The sequence below is a fragment of the Oryzias melastigma genome, linkage group LG13 (genome assembly GCF_002922805.2).
Source record: "Oryzias melastigma strain HK-1 linkage group LG13, ASM292280v2, whole genome shotgun sequence".
Lineage (NCBI taxonomy): Eukaryota > Metazoa > Chordata > Actinopteri > Beloniformes > Adrianichthyidae > Oryzias > Oryzias melastigma.
In genome coordinates, this window is record NC_050524.1 from 8470542 (window position 1) to 8491179 (window position 20638).

The 20638-nt window shown below is 36.5% G+C and overlaps 1 protein-coding gene across 4 annotated transcripts in view; it reads right to left on the reverse strand.

Moving 5' to 3' along the window:
* Positions 1-20638, reverse strand: part of LOC112149925 (glutamate receptor ionotropic, kainate 1) — a 34913-nt gene continuing 14275 nt past the window's right edge. For 2 of the 4 annotated variants that reach the window (XM_024277925.2, XM_036214996.1), the window contains 13 exons: positions 17373-17554; positions 16328-16381; positions 15810-15983; positions 13035-13178; positions 8081-8188; positions 6891-6929; positions 6473-6586; positions 6163-6366; positions 4744-4967; positions 4152-4270; positions 3798-4015; positions 3219-3444; positions 1-3128 (listed from right to left, as the gene is read on the reverse strand). In XM_024277925.2, the coding sequence (XP_024133693.1) occupies positions 2839-3128; positions 3219-3444; positions 3798-4015; positions 4152-4270; positions 4744-4967; positions 6163-6366; positions 6473-6586; positions 6891-6929; positions 8081-8188; positions 13035-13178; positions 15810-15983; positions 16328-16381; positions 17373-17554 (2096 nt within the window). In that variant the 3' untranslated portion in view covers positions 1-2838. The remainder of the gene's footprint in view (positions 3129-3218; positions 3445-3797; positions 4016-4151; positions 4271-4743; positions 4968-6162; positions 6367-6472; positions 6587-6890; positions 6930-8080; positions 8189-13034; positions 13179-15809; positions 15984-16327; positions 16382-17372; positions 17555-20638) is intronic. The other 2 variants (XM_024277926.2, XM_036214997.1) reach the window with 1 other exon arrangement.

Here is a 20638-nt window from a genome sequence, read left to right on the forward strand (position 1 = left end):
CTAAATATTTCACAAGTTTCATTTTTTATTAATCAAATTGACAGTCAGTTTAAGTTTATTTTTAACAAACCATCCCTTTAAAATTGTGGCCTCATAAACATTCAATGAAATAAAAGACAACCAAAAACGAAGTGATTACAGATCTACAGGTGATTGTATGCAGAGTGTATATATTTCATTGTCGCTGAAGGCTTAAACTCTCGGGTCCAATTTATAACATTTATATATATTGAACAAACATAGTTAAGTCCTTCTGATTCATGATGCGGCATTGGAAAAATTTGTTATAGAAACAGTGAGGTAATGATTGAGCGAACAGTCGTTTGTCATAGCAAGAAGGATTTCAATACTGACATACTTCAAGGTGAGAAAAAAAACAATATTACACAATAAAGCAAAAAGCATTTGGACAGTAGGCATCTCGATGTATTTAAAAAGCCTATTTCACCATTAATACATGCAACCAACCACCATGTGAGAATGTCTTTTTGTGAAAGCCCAGTTCAATCTGCTAAATTCAAAACCCACTTTATTTTTTTAATTATTTAATTTAAAACTCACAAAAACTGTATGAGACTTAAAAAAAATCGTACTTATAAAGATGCGAAAGAGGAGTGAGAAAATGTAGACTAATTCAGCTTCTAACAATATAAGAAAAATCTGTAGATTGAAAAGTGGTAGTTTGTCGACTCCAAAAATGCCTGAACCAGTGGGAGGTCATCGACACACAGAAGGGAAGTTCAAGGCAGTAAAACAACAAACATACATCAAATGTTGCAAAGTAAAAACAGTCCACTTGATAAGTAGAAGTTTTTAGGTAACACTGCATGGAACACAAATTTATGCCAAAAAAAATAAACAGAAAAGTATGTCAGTATATAAAATGACGGTTATGTAATAAAGCAGCGGAAAATCATAGCACCTCCCCCTTGATATATTGTGTAAGAAATTGTTTTAAATCAACTAAACAGATGTTAAAAAACAAAATGTGCACAATGTATAGCTGCATTATTTTAAAAAAATCAGCTATTTTTTTGTGATTTCAAGTTTAGATGCAAAAGTTTGTTAAAATTGACCAATTATGAGGCTTGTAGGGTGGGGGTGGGGGGGTCACAAAATTCTAAAAGTAAAAAAAAATAAAAACAAAAACAACTTTTGTGAAACCTCAATCATTCAGAAACATTTACAACATAAATCCTGTGCATGTATGTTTGAAAACATACTATTGCATCTCAATAAACTAGAACATCATCAAAAGTTGTGCTGGTATTGTTGGTGAAATTGAATTCAGGATCCTGCAACCAAAGCATATATTAAACTACTGACACACTGGGGATGTGTTCAAGAACACGCTAAATGTAGGTTCTTTAATGCGCGTTTAGCCCATGGTGTTCACACTGGCCAAGTCAGGAAGGGCTTCTGTCTCTTTTACTACTGTTTATTAGCACATGTTCGCCACCTACAGTTGGGTACGAAATGTCACTGATGTTGTTCCACGCTTTTTCTTGGTGTCATATAATTCTACACATTCTCACTCCCAACTCGTTACATATAGACGTTTGGATTGGGCTTCCTCCGCATCACTTTTTGACATATTGAGTGTCCCCAACTTCTCGTTTTTTGATGTGTTGGCTGTTTCCATTAATTCAAAAAATGACCGATCCTGAACCCTTGGGACACGGAACTGGTACCTGGTCAGGGTACCAGTAACCATTCGCCTTTGTGGACCACTGACTAGCATCTGTATCTCTGTACCAAGCGGCCTCGGACCGGTACTGGTACGCGTCTCAAGGTTTGGGGACCTGTGGGAACAGCCATTATGTCAATAAACATGAGTTTGGGACATCTAAAACTTCAAAAAGTGACACGGCGGGGAGCCAAACCATACATCCTTTTACGACGAGTTGGGGGTGAGAATGCATTGTATAAGTCCAACAAACCACAACTATTGATTTCTCTTCCATGATCAATTTTCACGCTTTTGGCACTTCTGTGAATTAAAGGGGATCTCATTACTATCAGATCCGATTCCCTGATCAGTCAAAGTTCAACCTGGTTTAACTTTTAACATGTTCAGGAGCCATGTGTTTAATCTGGAAATGGCTGTATAAACTTTCTTAGCTATGCACGAATGTTGGTTTCAATTGTGGAAGCCAGAAACGTGCGTTAACGTGCAACTACATAGCCAGTGACTGCTTGAACATGTGTCGCCAAGGAGACTGTGAAGGTAGGTTCAGAGTTTTACCTTTAAGGAAACAATAAAAAAAAGATTAAAAAAAACATTTTGATGATGATCTAGTTTTTTGAGATACATAAATCATTTTTAAAAAGTAGACAAACAATGGTAAGTATATCAAGAAATGTCACGATTGAAGGAAACATTTGTCTAGATATTGATTGGCAAATCCCAATAAAAGTTTATGTGCTATACTGTAAATAAAAATGTCCTAATCATACTGTACTTATTGATATGAAGGTGGCAATCAGGCATGAATTAATGGGATAGTGTATCTTTCACATAAGATAAACCAACAATGCTTTTGAAGTAAAACAAGACGAGCAAGGCCCTGATGGTCAAGTGTTACAACCAATTCACTACATCGTCATTCATGTTTATAAATTGGGGTTTTAATGTATGCTTTCAATTCTCACGAGCATGTTTGTGTGCCCTAAATCTACTAGAAACACAAAACTCTGTGGTGCATGTTCTGATTGTAACAATGCTTTTTAGACAAGAAAAGAAAAAAAAATTGGCCCACTGATTCCTGTCATCCTGTAAAGACAATGGTAACACTAAAGTGTTGTCGGTGCATAAAAGTCTCTGAGTCCCCAAAAGTATTAATACTTATTGTGCCATTCGCACTGACCAACACTCACCTCCTCAATGTCCAAGTTTTTTCTAGATTTGTAAATGAATTCTCCAATCGCAACAAAAACTGACAGGACTAGTCCAGCTGCCAGCACGATGAAGATTCCACCAATGTTCTCCACGCCGAGGGCACTGGCCTCTTTGCTGTCTTCCTCCGGACAGCCATTTCCTCGCCACCATTTCTCCTTCATCATATGCAGTTTCCCTTCTTCCTGAAGCTGCAGGATGGCAATTGTGACCTTATCTCGGTATGGAGAGCCTGCAACCCAAAAGACATCATTACTGGGATACAATGTATCGTGTCAAAGATTAGATTGTTAAAGCATTGTCTGCTACTCATTTTTCTCACCAATTGGAGTCCCAACACCGTAGCCCTTGGAATCTATCAAGCCTCCAATCTGTGTGAGGTTGCAATTGCGCTGGCTGATGTACTCGATGCTGGTGGACTCCATCAGAAGAGCATAATCTGTGGTGAGGACCCTCTGAATCCCCTCCCGGTTGTTTTTCACCAGGGCTGTGTTTTTCCTGCTGCTCATAAACGCCCACATTTTCTCATAGGTTGAGATCTTAGATTTCTGTTGGTGAAAACGAGCAGTAAAATGTGTCAAAAGCAATTTCTATTGAATTGCCATTTTAGGATCAATTAACACGATTTTAGAGAGATATTATAAGTAGTAAGGATAATTAGTAGATGTCATGTGACCATCCAGTGTTCAGATTAGCTGCAGGAAACCCTTCAGGGTAGCAATAAATTACCCCAGACATTTCTTAATTCAGTTCATGTGGACATTTTTACACCTCTAACCTTTAATCCTTTTTTATTCCACTGTAACTCATGTTTTTTGACAGTGTATGAACCCAATTACTGATACAAGGTAGGGTGGAAGGAGGGGAAAAAACAAGTATAAAAAAAAAACGTGCGCCGTACCTTAAAAAATGTCATGGTGGAGCCATCTCTCACAGCACCATACTCTATTTTGGTTTGTTTGGCCAAATCATCAGCAGAGTCAATCGGAGAGTCCATTCTTTCCACAGTGAGGAAGGCAGCCAAATTGGCAGTGTAAGAGGAGATTATAATCAGTGTGAAGAACCACCATATTCCACCAACTATCCTCGTTGAAAGTGCTTTGGGCATCAGTTCAGACCCTGGAAGGAAAAATGACGTGCATTCATTATGGAATCATAGAGTATTCACCCCAACAATGAGCAGTTAAGACCCTCTCTATTTGTGTTTTTGGCAAAAATAAAAGCAGAAATGCAGATAACAAAAGTGTATGCACACCCTGCTGCATAAGTGCTCCAACTCCAAACCACACACTGTTGATCAGAGTGAAGTTGTTTTCAACCACATCTGAGTCTGGGTTGCAAGGGTGTGGGTTGTACCACTCGTAAGGGGTGAACCTGTAAAAGAAAAGCATCATAATTCTTATGCATACATATCTTGGGACATAATGCAAAGAAAACAATTCAAACGTATGAAGGTGCCGTGCTCAGCCTTCAGCCAGCTTGACCTCTGTTGCACTACCAGTGCTGCATCTCTACGGCAAAACCTTCTCCTAACCCTCTGCTGATGGCTGAATGCCACAAAAGAGGATTTCTGATTTAATTCCCACCAAGTACATAGTGGTTAGCTCCTGGAACATTACCGAATGTCTATATGTCCTTGTTTCGTTCAAATCAAGAACCTTTAGCTACAAAATACAGTTTCAGGAGAAACCACATTTATTTAAACTCTTTCTTTAGTCTGGTTAATTTACATTAAACATTCAAACAAACTAAATTCAACATAACTCAAAAACATTTTTTGTGCATTAAAGAGCTCGTTCGGAACAATTTAAACATTTACTGGTCTTCTCCATTTAACCAAAGCTCACCTGGCGATGACGAACAGCACACAGCTGACACCGAGGCAGGCCAACAACACATACATCCAGATATCAGGAGATAAGGGGTTAAGGAAGGAGAACACTCCTGGATTGGTGCCGTTTGGTTTGTGATAGAGGATGCTGATTCCCAGAGTCATGAAGGGCTTGGAGAAATCGATCACCTTTTCCCTCACGTATGTAATGGTGAGAGGAGCGACGGCAAGGTCAGCCACCTGGGACAGAGCAAAGTCTAGTTCATCTCATGACATGGACTTTGTCACATGCATTTGTATGGGGGTTGACTCATACAGGTTTGTTTGTGGAGGGTCGTAGACGGGAGTAGCTGCATCTAAAAGCAAGTACAGGTGTGTCTAACAGTTCTCTTGAGATTCGTATGGTCAATTTAAGGGATGTCATGAAAATGGAAAATACAATTGTTCTGTGTGGTTAGTGTATCATGAAGTATTTGCAAGGCTAATGTAAGTTCCATGAACTTACAGGTGATGCTGTTCAGTGACTATATGCCTCACTCTAGTCATTAGTAAAGTACTGGTTCCTTACACAAATGCCAGGATGTACAGGTGATATGTCAACGCAATCTCACTCCCAACTCGTCATATATGGACGTATGGTTTGGGCCCCCTCTGAGACATAACTCTTCGCTTTTTGACATGCTGGCTGTTCCCATTAAATCAAGGGTCCACAACCTCGGGGCTGCGAACCAGTACTAGTCTGAGGGCCGCTTGATACCTGGCCACCGACAGGGAAAAAAAGCATAACCTAATCAGGGGTCCCCAACCCTCGGGAGGCGGACTAGGAAGCGGACCAGACTGGTATCGCATTCGGTACAATGTCTCAAGTGTTGTGGATCCCTGATTAGCGTATGCATTTTTTCCTTGTCTGTGGCCCGGTACCAAGCAGCCTTTGGACCGAACAATGAACAGCCAGCATGTCAAAAAACAATAAGCTGGGAACACCCAAAAAGTCAAAAAGTTACGTGGCGAGGGTCCAAACCATATGTCCATACATGACGAGTTGGGAGTGAGAATGTGTAGGATATGCAAGGACACCTGTAGGATGCCCATACAAATATCACTCTCATTGTCTAGTTCCCTCATTTTACAAAAGTCAAGAGCACGGAAGGATTGCGCAGGATTTGGAGGCATTGAAAAAACTTGAAAATCTGTACGCCTCACCTTCTTTATCCTTACTTATTATGTATAATTGCTTGCTACGACCTGTGTCCAGCAGTGTGTCCACAGAAAGAAGTGATGAAAACATTTTCACCTTACGGGCTAACCAAGCACTCTACAACCTTCCAGTTATCCAGGTTCATACCCCATACAAGTATTCCTTGCACACAGCCAGTATTACCACCCATGAGGGTATAAGTGACCAAGGATTTAAGGCCTTCTTAACAGTACTCACATGATCAATGAGTTCACGCACCATCCCATTCCACTCCCCCTTGTCATTCTGGGCACCATATTTGCCATCTGACACCAGTTTTACTTCGTAGGAGAAACCTAAGATGTTGGAGAGCTCCTTGAGCAAGTCGAGGCAGTAACCCTCAAAGCGGTCATTCCCATACAGCGGTTTATCGGACTTCTTATACATAACATAAGGATTTTCCTGGTAAAAGCCAAAGAGAAAACACACACAAAGCTCTTATTGATTACTGTTTGGCATTACTGTCTCATCAAGTGTTTACCAGTGATGAATTTAGGAGTGCTCCTACCAGAATGGTAGTGACAATGAGGGTCCTATTTGCCATTGAGTCTGTGATGTTTGTAGATGAGTCCCTGCTGGTTTCTGTTAAATTAAGGCCCATCTGGGAGTTCCAGACACCAATCTGTAAAGAATAAAGAGTGAAACAGCCCAGTAAATACACTATAGCTCAGGAGAGCCTAACACAATCAGATTCATCTCAATTTAGGCCAAGAAAAATTGAAGTACTGTGAGACGAGACATTCATAAAAGGGAAAAACAGGGAAAGAACACAATCTGGATGTTTTTAAATCAACATAATTACAGATCTGATACTGAAATGTTAATGTCGCCAGTTTTTATAAACTTGTTTTAGGAAACGGGGGACGTCACAGGGGTTGCTTAGGAGAGTAAATCAGCACATCTGCTCATGAAACTAAAATACAAACCTTTTTCCACACTTTGTTCAAGCGGCTGCCGGACATTGACTTGCAAAAACAATAAAGAAAAAGCATTTTATTTTATTAGCTCTTTCACCACAGAGGTGTTGGATTTTTATGTTTAGGAGGAAGTAAAGTTAATACATGCATGTCTTTACTCTCAGATTTTGATCTAAGTTTAGAGACTACAGTCAACCGTAAGCAATTCAAACATTTCAAAAATGGATCTGATCCCGTATTAAAAAAAAAAAAATCGCCTTTTTTACAACCTCTGAGTGTAAGACAATCTGCTTTACAGAATGAATTTGTAAAAATGACATGTTTATTATGAATAAACCACCAATTTAAAATAGTAAAAACAATTAACTTTACCCCTGAGATATAAAATTGAGTAATAAAATCAATTCTATTATAACTTCATCATAAACATCTGCTAACTTAGTTCAGCAACCATAAATCCTTTCTGATCTTTCAAAATAAGAGCATGTTGGCTGCATTTGACAATCTTAATAGTTTACAGTTTCATTGTACAATATGCAAAAGTTAAAATATGTTTGTTTAAGTTTAGGAATTATTATTTAATTATTTACTGTTGTATGTGGGAGTATGCATATTTTCCAATCAATTTTATGACTAGGTAAATAGATTTCATATATATCTTTGTATGGACATAAACCTTTGTTGTTTGTTTTGTTTATGTATTATTCTTGCTTTAATTGTGTGAAATAAACTATTTCCAATCCAATTATATTGTTGAAAAAAAAAAGAAAAACAAAGATTCCCATTGAAGTGCAACAGAAAATCTATGTTGAAAGCAAAACTGACAAAAATCTATAATTTTAATTTCAATTTAAATTATATTAAGATTTTGGTTTAAAGCAGGATACTTTAATCCAAAATACCTTGTAAAATCTTCAGATTTACTTAATATCCTAATTAATGGGCACAAAAAATGCAGTAGCATTGCAAATATGGTTACAATTTGATGAAACGAACATCTCTAAAAATGTAACTGCAGCTTTGTGTCAAATGATTCTGGGAAGTTAATTCTTTGCATTTTCTTTTTGATCTAATTATTTGGATGTTTACAGACAAATCTTTCTTTGCAGCTTCAAACATTTGAAAATATGGCAGCTGCTTTGATAGTCTTACTGACTTTTATTAACAGCTAACACTAACTCTATAGGTCATTAGTTCACCTTCTCCAAGCCGTCTTCCTTCAAGCTGATGACATCCAAATCAAACTCTTTTCGAAGGCCGTCTGTTTTGTTAATAAGTATTTGTCCGGTCAAGCCGCTCCATTGAGTCTGTGGAAAAGAGAGAACAAAAAACACAAATTATAAGTAAATTAAGTGAATGCAAAGTTGAGCACTAAAAAAAAATGAAACCATTTCCTGGCGATTTAATAATTGATGAGGTCTCCATTAGGAAAAGGACACTGACTAAGACTGTCTGCATCTCAAAAGATTATATTGCAATTGCTAGATCCTCAGCGGAATCATTAGTTGCCTCCAAGTCTGGTAATGTGATGAAAATGGAAAAGACAGACAAAGCTTCTGTCTGACTGGGGAGCAGAAGGTGGGCATCGTTGCTCAGTAATAACTGAAATGACTAAATTTAGGCGGCCGAGCTGGATAACAGTCAGGTTAAATCTCAAGAAAATGAGCTTGCATCTTAATTCTGCGCTCACAAAGGAAGCTCAGTTTTTCTAATGGAAACATTACAGCAAATCACTACAGTTTTTAGCAAACATTTGGGATATCCTTTTTTTTTCCATTGGTGAAATTTATAAATTACAAAAGATAAGCGCTTTCCTGCTTTATTATTATTAAGGATTGCTATCTGTAAGTTTATTAAAGAAGGAAGGTATTTGAGAGACTTTTAAGCTTCAGATTTCTCTATAACACACCTTTTTTGGTCCCCTACCACATCATACAGACAAAAACACAAAATATTATGAACTATATGTGCTGTCATTTAATTTTTTATTATATTTTTAAAAGAATGAACTATAAATTAGCTTTAAATAACAAAATGCTAACCGCAGAACAGAGCATAACTTTTTAAAAAGTGCACGATTTTCAATTCTGATGTCACATATTCAAGGTCAGACATGACATCACATCCCTCAGAACATTGTCATCTAATCTAATGCCTCTTTAAAAATCTATGGAAGGCAGAAAGGAGTTTAGTGCGCTCTGATTAGACTGCTTCACACAGTGTTATTGCTCCCAGCTGCTGCTGTGAGATTTACTCGACCTCTAAGTCCAGATTTACTCTTCATTAAGGCTCGATTTAAATCCTCCCCAATCAAAAGTGTCTCTGTCTCAACAGCGGAACGTCATTACTGTAAATACAATAACGACATGGATCTGTTCAGATTCTGAAAGCTAGATTTAACCACAGAGGCCTCACTGCAGTTGATTGCACTCTAGCGTGAAGATTGCAAACAAATGCATGATTTAGAATACGGGGACATTTGATTTTTCTGGCCCAAACTTTGCAGACAAATGCATTTTGAATGTCCGTCTGAAGGCTTTTAGGAGAAAATTGTGTTTTTTCTGAAGTGGAAGTTAATTTTAAATATATTGGAGTACGACTTCTAGTTAGAATAGGAAGCCACAGCTATAGCAACACTTGGAATTGAATGTTTTTTGCCAAAGGGTGTCTAAAAAAGAAAAAAAAACTCCAAAATTGTACCTGGTACTCCCCAACTTTCAATTTTTTATTAAAAGTTGTGGGATTTTGTTATTTAAAACTTTCAATTAAAAAAACATTTCATATAATATTTTTCAAGTTTCAGATGGATTTGGATTTGTAAATCACTTGAAATAAACCAAAAACCATTCAGGTTTAAATGCCTAATTGACTGTGTTCCATAAATCTGATTTTATAGAATCTCAGTAACATTACTGCACAGATAAAATGAAAAGTTGTGGCATTAAACTCAGCGCTGTGGTGAATATCTCCTGCTTTGTTGGTGTTACAGCTCACATATGTGCAATAAATATTTCAGACAGCAAACATTCTTTCATGTCAATGGTGGTTTTGTTGGCCGTGTCTATAAACGTCAGGTTGAGGCAGAGATGTGCCGGATTCCAGCCTGACTGCTGTAACTACTTTGATTGTTTGCACTGAGGTCAGCTGAAAAAAAATGCTAGAAAACGGATCAGATCTTGTTCTTTGTATTGTATGTGGACAGATCAGAGAAGCATGGTGGTATGGTGTCCAACACTAGTGCTTCAAGGCAAGTGTTGTGTTTGTGTGGTCTCTCTTTGTTCAAGTTAACATGGACGTCTCCCCATAATTAAAAACAATTAGGAAGGAATTTTAATTTCAAATGTTTCGACTCTGATAAACCAGACAATTCACCTAATGCTCTAAATCAGGCTAAATCAAACCACATGAAGCTCACTAAAATATTTACTCTGGCTCACCAAACTTGAATAATAATCCTTATTAATGTTTTATTTTCCCTGTAATTCTGTTGTCTCCCCACAGAAAGTGCACAACAAACAAATTAACCTTAGCTAAGGTGCAGAAAGTTATTTTGCATTCATGAAGTGTTTGAAGGTTTGTTGTTAGGAATAGGTAGGCAAGGCGCTCCGAGCTTATTTTAAGAAAAGTATTTAAGACATATTATACCCCCATTATTATTGAACTCTGTCATTTACAAGAATCTAATTAGTGAAATGGCACAAGACTGACCACGTGAAAGTGTTTTGTCCTCCCCGTTCCTGTGCAGCAATGGAACAATCCAGTCAACAGCAAGTTAATGAAGAGAATTCAGTTTTCCCAGATCGAGCAGTTTTCTGCCCATTAGGCGGTTTTGATTCCGACTTTGCGTGTAAAAATTGTTTTAGGCAGGAGAACATAATTGGGGCGGATTTGAGATCGGTTTGGTAGTTTTTAGTTCCTAATTGAAATACGTCTCAACCAGGAGCGTGCAGTCAGGTAAGAGCAGGTGAAGCAGTGATTCACCTGCTCTTACCTGCCATCGTGAGATGTATTGCCTAATAATAAAATAAAAATGACCTGTTCCATAAATGCAATTCAGACGTTTGATTCTATAATAATTTCATTTTTATCTTCAAAATCGCAACCGATTATTATAACCGCAGCAGCGGGCCCCATTTTATTTTTCGCCTAGGGCCCTCAAACTGCTAAGTCCGCCACTGCTGATTTTCAAGTGTGTTTTTTCTGAGTCAAACAGTCATTTTTCTGATCATTCCAACACTGTAAGAGCCATTTTTGGCATATTTCTGTTTGTTTAGTTTATTTAATTCCTATGGATATTATTCTATTATTTGTGGCATGCAAATTTATTTACTTATGGAGGTGTGTCCTATAGGACGTCACGTGATTGGCGGAAAAGATTTTAAATGTCACAGGTGTTGCAATCAAAATCGCCTGTACCTGGGAGCGACACGGTCTTTCAACCGACCCGCTCAGTAATCTGTATGACAACAAAAGAAATCTAAATAAATCAAAGCAAATCAGAGCAAACACGGACTGACAGAGTGATTGTTGCGGGCCGCGTGTGAAGAAACCCGAGGGTGCAGGTGGAGAGGAGTTCGCCCAAGTGGAGAAGGCGCACTCACATTAGCGGGCCCCATTTTATTTTTCGCCTAGGGCCCTCAAACTGCTAAGTCCGCCACTGCTGATTTTCAAGTGTGTTTTTTCTGAGTCAAACAGTCATTTTTCTGATCATTCCAACACCATAAGAATGTAACATTTCACTAAAATTGTGTTTTTCCCCTATGGGACCACAACCCATCAGTGCAATTGGCGCTAAAATGAGAAAAAATGTCACAGTTTTGAAATAAAAAAAAAAACAACATTAATTAACATTAATCATGAATTTTTAATCAAAATTAAAGCTTGTTTTCATCCAGATTCCATGTTATTTATTTTTCTTATGAGTTGATTTACCTTCACGCAGCTGTTCCTGGTTCAGCCCTTCTGTCAAATTTTAAAACCTTTGCTGCCCACAAAAAGTCCAAAATTTTGCCCACCCCTGGTCTAAATTAACAGGCACAAAAACATTTTTTACATATTTGGTTGCTAAAAAAATGTTTTTGGTTATTTGAAGTTGTCAACTTTTTTTTCTTATAAAAATATAGGGATCTCATGCAAATGCTTTATTTTTTTACGTCAGAAATGTTGAAATTTGAAGATTTAGTGGACTGCAAATTTGTATTAAGCATGCTTAAAATAGTGAGGTGCAAGAGAGCTTAAAAAAGTTATCTATTTTGACTTTAGAACATGAAAATCACAGGAGGCTAAATTAATTTAGGTTTTTCATTTGACAGGGGAAAAATTTGGAATTCCCAATAGGACGTTCTAAAAAAAATGTTCAAATACACTTTTATTCAAGAAAATATTTGTTAAGAAGAAACTTGAGGAAAATGTTATGTGTAGTTAGTGTTCTGTGAGATGGCAGGTCATATTTTTTTTTTCCTTTAAGATTTAGTTTGTGCTCTTGTGGACTCATATAGTATATTGAATATGTTACTAAAATATCCTTCATAAAATGTCCTTCATGAGAGAAACAAATAAACAAAACAAATGACAAATATATTGACTAAATTAGTGACAGACAGGACAAGAATTCTCATTTTATATATTTTTTTTTTTGTTCTTTGTGGAAATACTGATATAACTGTAACTAAAGACAATATACAGAAATTATAAAGTTCAAGAGCGGATTTATGAATCTTGTCATCTGGTTCCTTTGTGGTTCTTAATATTATAGCCTTTTGTTTACATACACTTCTAAAAATTGCAACAAAGCAGCTAAGGCTTTTAGATTTCAATAAACATTTCTTATCCGCAATGAAATGAATAAAATGGAAAAATTAGAGGCCGATAAAAATCAGCCTCTAATTGTTCTGGTTTGTCTTTTAATATTTCAGTCAGAATTGTTCCTTTAAAGTGGGGTGCAGTCCTAAACAAAAACATCCCACCAAGATGGTTTGATTACTTCAATTTTTCCATTACTTCCAAAGCTGCTTAACCCCATCGGTTGCAATTTGTCAACTAACTATTCAAGAAAAAACAGTTCTCTAAAAGAAGAAAAGAGGGGAAAAGGGTTGATGTTTACTTTAGCAGAAGGAGAGGTTCAGGTGTGGGACGGGAATGAAATTAACTCACGTCTTTGAGCAGGTTTATGAATCGAGATCCGAAGCGCCAGGGTTTGTGTCGGTGACACTGCAGGGAGCTGACAGTGATCTGGGAGGTGCGTTGGGAAGCAGCAGCCACCATATAAACAGCATCATACATCAGAGCCGCTTCGGTCTGAAAGAGAAACCCAACCATCATTATCCCTCACCGGGGCCATGAGGTCCATGTCAGAACGAATCCCATCAGCTCTATTGATGCATGTGAGCAGCAGCATGTGCCATGTCTCAACAGAGCAAAACCACAGCACAAGTTTAAAAATCCATGCAGGGAGATCGCTAAAGTCATTTGAATCACTCAGAGTCAGAGCAGATTCTGATTGGATGCAAAATCATGTTTGTGTAGTTACATTAAAATTTTACAGCGTACATATGAGTCTGGTTTGACTTTAACAAGGTTAATGAGAAACTTTACATTGAAGAAAATATTGTAATTATAGGAGTTTTAAACATCCAGCTTTTTTGATTTTTTTTTTCATTAGCAAATACAGCTACAAAAAAAAACAGTCTTATTTGTGTTTTGAACATTTTCTTGTGGCATTTTTTTTAAATCAGAAGCAAAAATTCAGTTAGAAAAAGCTTATAGTTTCTGATGCAGAAGCTGCTACGGCAAGCCACAAGCTCCTGCTCCACTCCATTCTGATGCATCCACTTATAAACGACTAGATCCACATCATTGGTTGTATATAGAGAACTGGACAAAGTGACCCCTGACCCGTCACGTTCCAAATAGAAAGTACCTGCTGGATCCAAGAAGCCCATAGACTTCTATTTAGAAATAAATAGCTATTAGTCAGTCGTTCTATTTATCAGAATAACCATTTTTGCTATGTTTAATCTTTTTAACATCTTCTGGCTATTTTTTTATCTAATAATTTTGCTGTAGTACAAGTTATTTAAATTATAAACTGACCAATCAGAGGCCTCAATAAAAGTAGGTGGCCTTGCGTTGAACATTGGTTTACAGATTCACCTGAGCCTGCTGTCAGTAGAAGGGGTGTGGCCTTCTAACAGGCTCACTACTGATAGGAGAGAGTGGCTCCAATAGAAATATAGACTAAGACCGACACGGACCAATCATAGCTTACTGAGGACATCTGGTTCCAACATGGTGATGGACATATTGTGGAAAAATGGCGACTGAATTGACTTCATTTGGTTGGAACCAGAAGGGTTCGTCCCACTCCCACTCTATCCAGTTCTCTTATACAGTTAATGATCCATGCGTCATCTGAGCCGGATCAAAACTGTGTGGCTGCATGGTTAGCTCTAATGTTGCTCGCCATTTCTGTTGCGCCGCTTGTGTGAGGGGTTTCAAGCTACCAGCAGAGTATAAACAAAGGGGTAATGGGAAGTAAGGGCAGGCTTACTCTGTGCCCACCCACAATTCAGGGGTGAATTTCTAATAAAGTACTGCCACTCTGCAGAAATTATGTCCTAGAAAACAACACAGTTTTTTTTTTTTTTTTGCACAAAAAAACAGGATAATCATGATTAAAAGACCACTGGGAACACTTAAAATAGATTAAAAGAAGATCGGAATGGAGTTTTAAATAAGTATAGAAAATGGTTGGATGTTATGGCTTTATGATCATTGGGTTCTTGGACCGGGACTTTATTGCTGCTCTATTTCCAGTATAATTTTGTCAGCCACAAACTCTGTTGGAAAGGCATTAAAGTTGTTTCAGTTAGTTGGGTTTGCAGGTTTCCTTCCTTCAACATCCCCCAGCGGCTTTTTCCTCAGCCTGAGGACTGGACTTGAACCAAATCACTGCAACATCGATTCGACTCTTCTCTGAGTCACTCTGTTTTAAAGATGCTGATGCGGGATGATCATCCTGTTTCATGACCCAGTTTTGGTTGGGCTGCGACTGTGGGACAGATGGCCTCACATTTGACTCTAGAATACTCTGGTAAACGGAGGAGATTATGCTTGAATCGATGCCCACAAGCTGCCTCCTGCAGTTGGTATGAGATGCTTGTGTTGCTGTGCTGTTTTTGCATTTTATTTAACTGTGAATTGCTGTGCAAATAGGCCCAAATGTGCCTCCTTTGGTCTCTGCAACCCAAAAAATTAGTTCTTAAGTCTTGTTGTTTGTTCTAATGTAACTTTACCAATCCAAGCTGTACTGCTATAGTTCCTAGAGATAGGAACTTTTTTACATTCTCTTTAAAAAAATTAAAATTAAATATTTATGGAAAATCAACTCAAGAGAAATTGTTTTTCACATTTTAATCTTGTAAATAATGTTTTTTTCTGTATAGTTCAATACAATCAGAATGGTTTGGAAATACCTTAAGTAAAAAATGAGTAAACTGTAAAATTGCTTTTCTTTTTCAAAATATTTTGTATATTTCTGTTTTTATTTTTTTTCACTAAATCATTCCTAGTTTTCATGTGGGGTATCACCTCCGTCATTTAAAAAAAACCAAAGACCAGAATACCACCTGATTTGAATTTTGGCCAAATACATCATTGACTGTATGTGAGAACTGGACTATATGACCATTCCCCCTTTGGGGCTATAAACAGGAAGTACTCACTGTTTCAAAGAACCAGAAATTCCAGACTTATTTAGAGAAATAAACAGCTATTAATCGTTGAGAGCCGGAAGTAAGCAATTTTCTATAGATGACACTCCACCAACTAAGTCCAGTTCTCACATGCAGTCAATGAAATACACTGACTCCATAAAACCAATTCTACAGGAAAAAATGTCAGTCATTAAGAAACCAGAATTATACTCACCGTCATCATTCCTTCCATCATTCCCGTCTCAACTTTGGAAGGAGATTGTAGCCGCTCCATAGCCCACCTCTCCAACACCAAAGCCACTTTAGGATCGTCGACATTCAGCAGCCTAAACCCGGTCATGTTGACCCCACTGTAGCGGTACGGTTCCAGGTCAAGGGAAAACAAGTCCTGTGCAAATCAACATCGTGTTCATCACTGCAGAATCACTGCTGCAGTAAAAATAATCCTCAGTACAAATTTACAACAAGTAAAGGAACACCTGATTGACTGTGTATTAACATCAAGGTCACTGGAAACAGCCAGCAATCTTTTTACAAAACAAGCCACAATTGACTTGATCTGCATAAATCTTTCAAGGTGAACACACATTTCTTAACCGGCGTTAGATAAAAATATGCCATGCAAAGATCACTTTTTATATTCTGCTTTTATAGCGAGACATTGTGATTCTTAAAGTCATTTTTTCAGCTGAAGAATATTAAGATGATTTTATTGGAGTAATATTTTCTTACCAGGGTGGTGAAGAAGTAGTGATAATATTCTGTCATCATTCCCATGGACAGAATCTACAGAACATAAAACGATTATAGTTTCTCCTCTGAAATGTATACCAGAATTTCATTTCTGACAAATAAAAATCCTTAAAATCTATCAACTTTATGTGAAAAGACATTCTGCCACTAGTTTATTCCATTTATGAAATATGTATCTACTTCTTTTGCATTATTGAGTCAATGTAAGCTTAGGCATGTACTAGCACCGTATTTTTCGGACTATAAGTCGCGCCGGAGTATAAGTCGCAGGGGCCAAAAAGTGCATAATGAAGAAGAAAAAACCATACATAAGTCGCACTGGAGTATAAGTCGCATTTTTTCAAGTAATTTATTTTACAAACTGGTTGAAAAAAACGATATTACATCATCCTGGAAGGTAAGTTATAACATTCATAAGTGAATAGAAAACAGGCTGAATATGTGTCAACACATATTCACATATTAGCATCATGAAAAAAACGAAAAGGTGTAGCATTTATATAACATAACAGTTTTATTTAACTATAGCCTCAAGAACTCATCAACTTTGTATCTTTACTGTAATTAATTGCACGCAATCTCACTCCATATCACTAAATCCCTTAAATTCTTAGTCCTCTGTGTCACGTCTGAATAACTAAAGTAAATAAAGTAATTGCATAGATCACCATAAGAGGGCACTCTAGACTTACGGTCCATATCTCATCATTAAAAATTCGTATATAAGTCGCACTGGAGTATAAGTCGCAGGGACATTCAATCTATGAAAAAAAACGCGACTTATAGTCCGGAAAATACGGTACTTATTGATGTTGGTGCTCATATATAGAGACACATTTGTGCTGTAATAAACACAGGATTTCTGATGAGAAAAATTATACAAATAATTTAATTAAAAGTAAATTTAATACCAAGCAAATATTTTTCTGTTAAAAATTTCAGTTTTTGACTAACCATTTCATTTCAGAAAAGTCAACTAAAGCCTCTCAGTTATAAATGTGGGATTTATGTTGAGATGGCTTACCTGCTTTAAAACATCGGTTGTGGTTTGGTAGGAGCAGTCAAAGATGACAAAAAACTCTTTCCCTTTCTTCATCTCCTTCAGGAGAGGACGGGCATCTTTGGTTCCTGACGGAAGCTGTCGGATCTTAATTTTTATGCTGTATCTGGAGGGAGCTTTGATCAATTCCTGTAAACGAATCAATCCTGGAATGAAAAGAGTAGAAGTCTATGTTTAAAAAAGAAAATAAAAACTGATTAAATAGAGAAATGATTCATTTCAAAATTTTCCAATTCCAGAGGATTTTTAAATTTCCTACAGCTTACTGTAACCTCTAAATTGTGTCATAATTGACCTATTTTCACATTTGAAAATGGATCAATTTTGACCCGAACACAATATAAAGTCAATAAACGTAAAAAAAAAATAGTTTTTCTCACAAAAACTGTCATTTTACTGTTATGCTTTCATTTTTTTAAGTCTAAAATAAAAATAGTAATACAATACAATGCTATTAAAATAGTTTTAGCCTAGTTTTGCTTGAATAAATCCTTAAAAACAAAAAATTTGACTGAGTTTTATGGATGAAATGATAGATTTAACAGAAATACATATATTCAATAAAAATATTTGAGCTTTTTTGACACTTTAACTTGAAAGGGTTCGATTGAAATCAATCCAGTTAAAATTTCAATTATTTACAATAATTTATGTTAAGTAGGGCAATCTGTTTTTTTTATTGGTGCGGTACCTTTGATCTTTAAAACAGTCTGAAACATTTTTATGCATGAACTGCAAAATTTTTATAAAATATTCAGGTCACTTTATATCATTTCACAAACAGAACATTAAGCACCTGTGATGACCATTTCATGTACAGACACATTCACTCCCACCTAGTGGAGGAATGACAGATTAAAAAAAATTGAATAAATAAATAATTTTATTTTTAAAAAATACTTGAAGTTACCTTTTGCAGTTTAACTTTTTCTTGAAATTGCTAACTGAACACATTAAACTACTAACTAACAACTATTTCTCTTTGGTTTTAAGATATCAATAAGATTAGGAAAATTAAACATCTTGCTTTTTCTTGTCTCCTTTGTCTTAGTGTTTTAATTATAAAAGAACTTTTTCTCAATTGTTCAAGTGTGATATTTTCAATTTTTGTAATTTTTTTAGTTGGAAGTAACATTTGAGTTGGAAGAAATTGAAATTTCTTTGTTTTATCTTTATATATTGCTTTCTTTAAACTATAAAAATCCTACGGCCTTTTGTTAGAATTTATTTCTGCCTCTTTTGGCTCCTCCCAACAGCTTAATCTCCTGTGTCCTTTGCCTTTCCCATTCTGTTTCATTTTCCAAACAGCTAAATTTATTTCTCATGTTGCCCAGGTTAAAAAATGTCTGTTCATCTTTATCTGTGCCACTTCCAGGTGTTCCTATTATCTTTCGCTGCCTGTATTTTCACCAAAATGTGTTCATCACCCACTGATTATGATGACATCTTCAAACATTATAACTAAGTAGCAATGGAAGCAGTCAGTGCGGTTGAAAGTTTCAAACTGTGAAAGTCTCGCTGAAATCTAGGAAATAGATAATTTCCCTCTTTATCCTCTTTAGTTTAGAAATAATAGAGCACAATTCTTAGGAATAAATAGTCCAATTCCACTATTCAAATAATTTGAAAGGATTTTTATAATTTCTCTAACAAAGTGTGGGGCAGGGAGATGAGCAGTTTGTCACACTTTCCATTTTGTGGGTTTTAGCCAATATTTCTACACATTTTTAATGCTGTAAAAGAGCCATTTGGGTCAGTTTCTTACTGACCAAAACACAACGAAAGTTGGAAAAATTTACTTTTTTTAATAAATTAAAAAAAACCTTTTATTTATCAAATGTTTTTATTAAACATATTCGAAAAAATGAATTATAACTGTTACATTTTCCATATATAAAGCATTTTTATTTATTTTACGTTAGACAGCAGCTCTTACAAGTTCCTTTCAAAATAAAATACATCATGTGTGAACAAACTAACCTATTGCTTTTTTCAAAGCATTTGCATTGTTCTTTAAAGCCGAAGAGCCAAAGACATAAAATAGATAAAAGAGCTGATCGTGCCTCCAAAATTGCAGAACACATCCATCCATCCATTCCTGTTTAGACACACCTAAATGTCCGTTTAGCCACCAATCAACCTATGATCCATGTTTTCAAACTGTTAGAGGAGAAAACCTTCCACGCACAGGGAGAACGTGCAAACTCCATTGGAGTTCTAACTGCCGCACCCTAATGTGCAGCCCTAATGAAGTCAATAAATTACATGGTTGGAACTTATTTGGTGAAATGGTCATATTTCTGTGTGAACTACATTTTACTTCTGCAGACTAGCGTAGCAGCTTGATGTATCTTCTCATTTCAGGAAGCACTATTTTTTTCCCTAACTTCTAATAAATCCCACCAATCATCTTCTTTGGCTTCGTAATATTCTTTAACATAGTTGAACACACATTCAGGAAAAGATGATGTGACGTGGCTTCGTCAGATATATTGTAGCCTTTTTGCTCCTCCTGTCACTCTTTAAAGCACAATAATAGCCTAGTGTCTTCACTTGTTGGTATATCCATTTTTCCACAACTCTGCCATGTTAGATCAGTCATCTTTGCCATTCTCCTTCTGGCTGTCCCCATTCATTCTCACTAGTATGCTGGACCTCCAGATTCATGTTTCTTAGCAACAATATTAATACATTTTATTTCAAAAGGGCCTTTCAAAACACCCTGGGACACTTAATAAGACATAAAAATATGGAGATGATGTAGTAGCAAATTCACGGAGTTACAATTTTACAGAAAAGATATTCTAAAAAGATTTAACTTATAGACCTACTCTAATAAAAAGAGCATTTTTGTGTTTTTAACATGTTCTTGGAGCATTTTTGAGGAGTTTTTGTGGAAGACCATGAAGAAGAGAGTCACATGAATCAAGAAGGAAAGTGACAAGATTGTGAACAAGTACAGAAACAGGGAGGGGAAGTGTGGTGGATCTTTCATAGAATGGAAAATATGCTGACTGTGCGAGGTTATTGTTAAAGGATTAGAATGATTGAGTGCTGTCAAGGATAACACTCTGACTCTTAATCTGGGGGGAGGGTGGGACTGAGCACGAATCAATAAAAAAAAAAAAAAATATGTTCAGCTTTAGAAAGTGTGGATTTGGTGCCAACGAGGATGAATGAGTTCAGTTTTGTTGATGCTTAAACTGATCCAAGATTGAAACTGGAGTAAA